Source organism: Mus caroli, chromosome 4 (assembly GCF_900094665.2).
Source record: "Mus caroli chromosome 4, CAROLI_EIJ_v1.1, whole genome shotgun sequence".
Taxonomy (NCBI): domain Eukaryota; kingdom Metazoa; phylum Chordata; class Mammalia; order Rodentia; family Muridae; genus Mus; species Mus caroli.
This window is the reverse complement of record NC_034573.1, coordinates 119,497,224-119,501,088: the sequence shown is the minus strand read 5'-3', so window position 1 is coordinate 119,501,088 and position 3,865 is coordinate 119,497,224. Positions and strand designations below refer to the sequence as shown.

The 3,865-nt window shown below is 46.8% G+C and overlaps 1 protein-coding gene across 7 annotated transcripts in view; it reads left to right on the top strand.

The window, feature by feature from the left end:
- Tmem39b (transmembrane protein 39B) overlaps positions 1-3,865 on the top strand; it is a 22,042-nt gene that overhangs the window by 7,859 nt on the left and 10,318 nt on the right. For 4 of the 7 annotated variants that reach the window (XM_029476844.1, XM_029476847.1, XM_029476848.1 and 1 more), the window contains one exon: positions 1,798-2,137. In XM_029476844.1, the coding sequence (XP_029332704.1) occupies positions 1,798-2,137 (340 nt within the window). The remainder of the gene's footprint in view (positions 1-1,797; positions 2,138-3,865) is intronic. The other 3 variants (XM_021159736.2, XM_021159737.2, XM_021159738.2) reach the window with 1 other exon arrangement.

Sequence of the window (3,865 nt, the reverse complement as noted above, 5' to 3'; positions counted from 1 at the left end):
AGGGTTTCTCTGTGTAGCCCTGGCTGTCCTGGAACTCACTCTGTAGACCAGGCTGGCCTCAAACTCAGAAATCTGCCTGCCTCTGCCTCCCGAGTGATTAAAGGTGTGTGCCACCACTGCCCATTAAGTTTTCTTTTTGCTGATTTAGATTTCTTTTCTACTTTAAAAAAAATGATTTATTTATATTAAATATGAGTTCTAGGAGTCAAAGTCCGGTTTCCAGGCTTGGTGGCAAGTGCCTTTTCTCACTGAGCCGTTTCTCTGGCTTTTACCCACTTTTTTGATATGTTACCTACTTGTCTGCATCTCTAAAGGATTATGTCCAGGTGCCAAAATCTAAGATCCTGTATGTATGATGATGTAACGATGATAAACAGTTAAGGCACATTTTCCTGTATACCACAATGTGTAGAGTACCTTTAATACCTAATACAGGGTAAATGCTATGTAAAAAGTTACTACCTTGAGTGAAGCTGCTAATTATTGTTTAGAGATGTGTGCCAATGGGAAACTATACATGTGAAATGCAGACACAGCCATCAGTCACTACAGGCTTATTTATTGAGTACATATTGTCAAGAGTGGAGCACGTGCCTATGACCGGAGCACCTAGGAGGTGTAGGCAGGGAGAGCTCGAGTTTGAGATTGCAGTTAAGGATGACGACAAGCATGGGTTACAGTAAGACCCTGTCTCCAAAATCATTCTAGCCCATGCTACTTACATACGTGATATTCTTTCAAGGTATGGGACCTGTCTAGTTTGTCCTCAGAGTCCCAGCCACACACTCCAAAACCTCTTGACTAAGTCTTCCTAACCCCACTTGGGTGCTGTGTAGGGACATGTGTGTACTGTTCAAGGCTCTATCTCAGCGCCTGGCACATAATAGACACAGAAGTATTTGTTGTGACATGCGCCCCCTGCAAAGTGAAAAACATTGTCTTACATATGCACCCAGTTATACAACCTAAATCTATGCTGTGGCATTGTGATATAGTTTGTTTGAGACAAGGTCTCAGTATTTCGCTCAAGGCAGCCTAGAACCCATGATCTTCCTACTTCCGCTTCCCGGGTTTTGAAATTACTGGCACATGCTACCATGTCCACCTTATGCTGTTTTTGTTTGCTTGAAACAGGGTCTGTCTCTGTAGCCCTCACTGTCCTGGAACTCACTCTGTAGGCCAGGCTGGCCTCGAACTCAGAGCTCTGCCTGCGCCTACCTCCCGTGTCCTGGGATTAAAGGTGTGCGCCACAGTGCCTGCTCTCTACCTTCTGCTTTTAATTGATTGGAGGGGTTTTATATTTTATTTTGTTTTTTCCGTTTTTCTTAATTTATTTGTTTCCAAACAGCTCTGTGTGTAAACCCAGACTCTGTTTCTTCTGTAACTAATTGTATAACCCCTGACAACTAACTGCACTGCTCTGACGTACAGCTGCCTTGAGAAGAGGGTAAAGTCATAGCACCTAATGCCGGCTAAGATTCTAAGAAAGAAGAGGTTGCATGTAGAAGACTTAGTCTGGATCATAGGCTGTGCCTGCTGAGTGTGGGTTGCCATGGTGACTGTTAGTTATCACCATGCAGAAAAGACCTTACCTCTTGCTTCCTTCTGTATCCTCAGTTCCAGCATGCACTTGAGACTAAGACATATTTTGAACCATTGACTTGGATGGAGACGGGGAGGGACAGGAGGGTGGGATGGGAGGGTTGAAGCCCAGAAGGGAAGTCCCCCCACGCCTGGGTTGAGGGTTGGGATTCTGACCTGAGGATAGGCCTGGCCTCTCACGTCTGTCTTCCACAGCAGGTTTGGGATGTACATTCCGTTCCTGCAGCTGAACTATGATCTTCGCAAGACGAACCTCTTCACCCACATGGCTTCCATGGGACCCCGAGAGGCAGTCAGTGGCCTGGCAAGGAGTCGGGACTACTTTCTGACACTGCGGGAGACTTGGAAGCAGCATACGCGACAGCTATATGGCCCGGAAGCCATGCCCACCCACGCCTGCTGCTTGTCACCCAGCCTCATTCGCAATGAAGTTGAGTTCCTCAAAATGGACTTCAATTGGCGAATGAAGGAAGTACTTGTCAGCTCCATGCTGAGTGCCTACTATGTGGCCTTTGTACCTGTCTGGTTTGTGAAGGTACATAGCTTAGCGCAAGCCAAGTGGCCTGCTGCTCCCCCGGCCCCCAGCCCTCCTGGGGCTTTTGTTGTTTATTATTGTTATTTCTTTGTTTTCTAGGTAGGTCTATGTGTGTTTGTGTGTGTGTATGTCTGTGTGTCCGTGTATCTGTGAGTGAGTGTATGTGTGTCTGTGAGTGTGTGTGTGTACATATAGGTGGAAGTCAGAGATTGCTATTGACTGTGTTCCTCAGTTGCTCTCACCTTATTTCTGTCATTGAGTCTGGGGCTTGCTGACTGGGCTAGACCCAGAGATCTTCCTGTCTGCTTTCCCAGTGCTGGACACACAGATGCCGAGCCCGCACATCCAGCTTTGTTACATGTTCTGAGCAGTAGAGCTCGGTCCTCATGCTTGTGCGTCAAACACTTGACCACCTGAGTCACCTCTGCAGCCTCAGGTCTGCCAGTTGTGATAGGAGTTCTCCTGGAGATCTGGAATACAGAGGACAAGGTTCCCTGAAAGGGAGTTACCTGTCCAAGGACTCCTGATCCATGGAAGTGACTTCATATGTCAGTGGCTACTTGTGTACAGGTCCAGGAGTGTCCTATTTTGCCACTGAATAAAGAAACCAATACCTGGGGCAGGAGAGATGGCTCAGCAGTTAAGAGCATTGACTGTTCCTGCAGTGGACCAGGTTCCCAGCACCCACATGGTGTGTAACTTTAGTTCCAGAGGTTCTGCCACCCTCTTTTGGCATCTGCAAATACTGCTGCATGTGGTACACACACACACACACACACACACACACACACACACACACAGAGTATTCATACATGAAAGAAAAAATCTTGAAAGAAAGAAACCAGGAGTCATTGGGTCTGAGAGACCTCGAAAGTTTATTTTCTCTTTTAACTTTCTTTAGCTGTAATAGACGTGAAAGTTTGTTCCAGATGCACTCTGTCTGCCTGTCTGCCTGCCTCTGTGGGTGTGAGTGGGTGTGTGGGTGTGTGTGGGTAGGCATGTACATGCTGTGGTGTGTATGTGGAAGTCAGTGGACACTTTGTAGGAGATGCTCTGTCCCTTCCACAGTCTGGGTCCTGGCGATTGAAATCACATTGTCAGGTCTGGAAGCAGGCACCTTTTACCTCTTGAACCGTCTCTCTGGCCCCAGGATAAATTTTAAAGAATGGAGGTTAGAGACTGGAGAGATGGCTCAGTAGTTAAGAGAACTGGTTGCTTTTTTCAGTGGCCCAGTTCCCAGCACCCACATGGCAGCTCATAACTATCTTTAACTCTAGTTCCAAGGGACTCAGGGTCGTCTTCTGGTCCCCGCAGGCGCAGTGTGCACATGGTACACAGACATACATGTAGGCAGAACACTCATTCACATCACATAAAATATTCTTTTCTTTAATGTGTATGTGTGGTTTTGCCTACATCTATTGGTCTGTGCACCATTTCTGTGCCTGGTGCCCTCGGAGGCCAGAATCGGGTGTTACATTCCTCAGAACTGAAGTTATAGGTAGGGATAAGTCACCATATCAGTGCTGAAAGCCGAACCCAGCTCCTCTTAAAGAGCTCTTAACCATTGAGCCACATCTCTAGCCCCACACAAACTAATTTTTTTAAAATTTTATTTATTTAACGTATGAGTACTCCGATGCATATATATCTGCCTGCCTGAAGAGGGCATCAGATCCCCCTATAGATGGTTGTGAGCCACCATGTGGTTGCTGGGAATTGAACTCA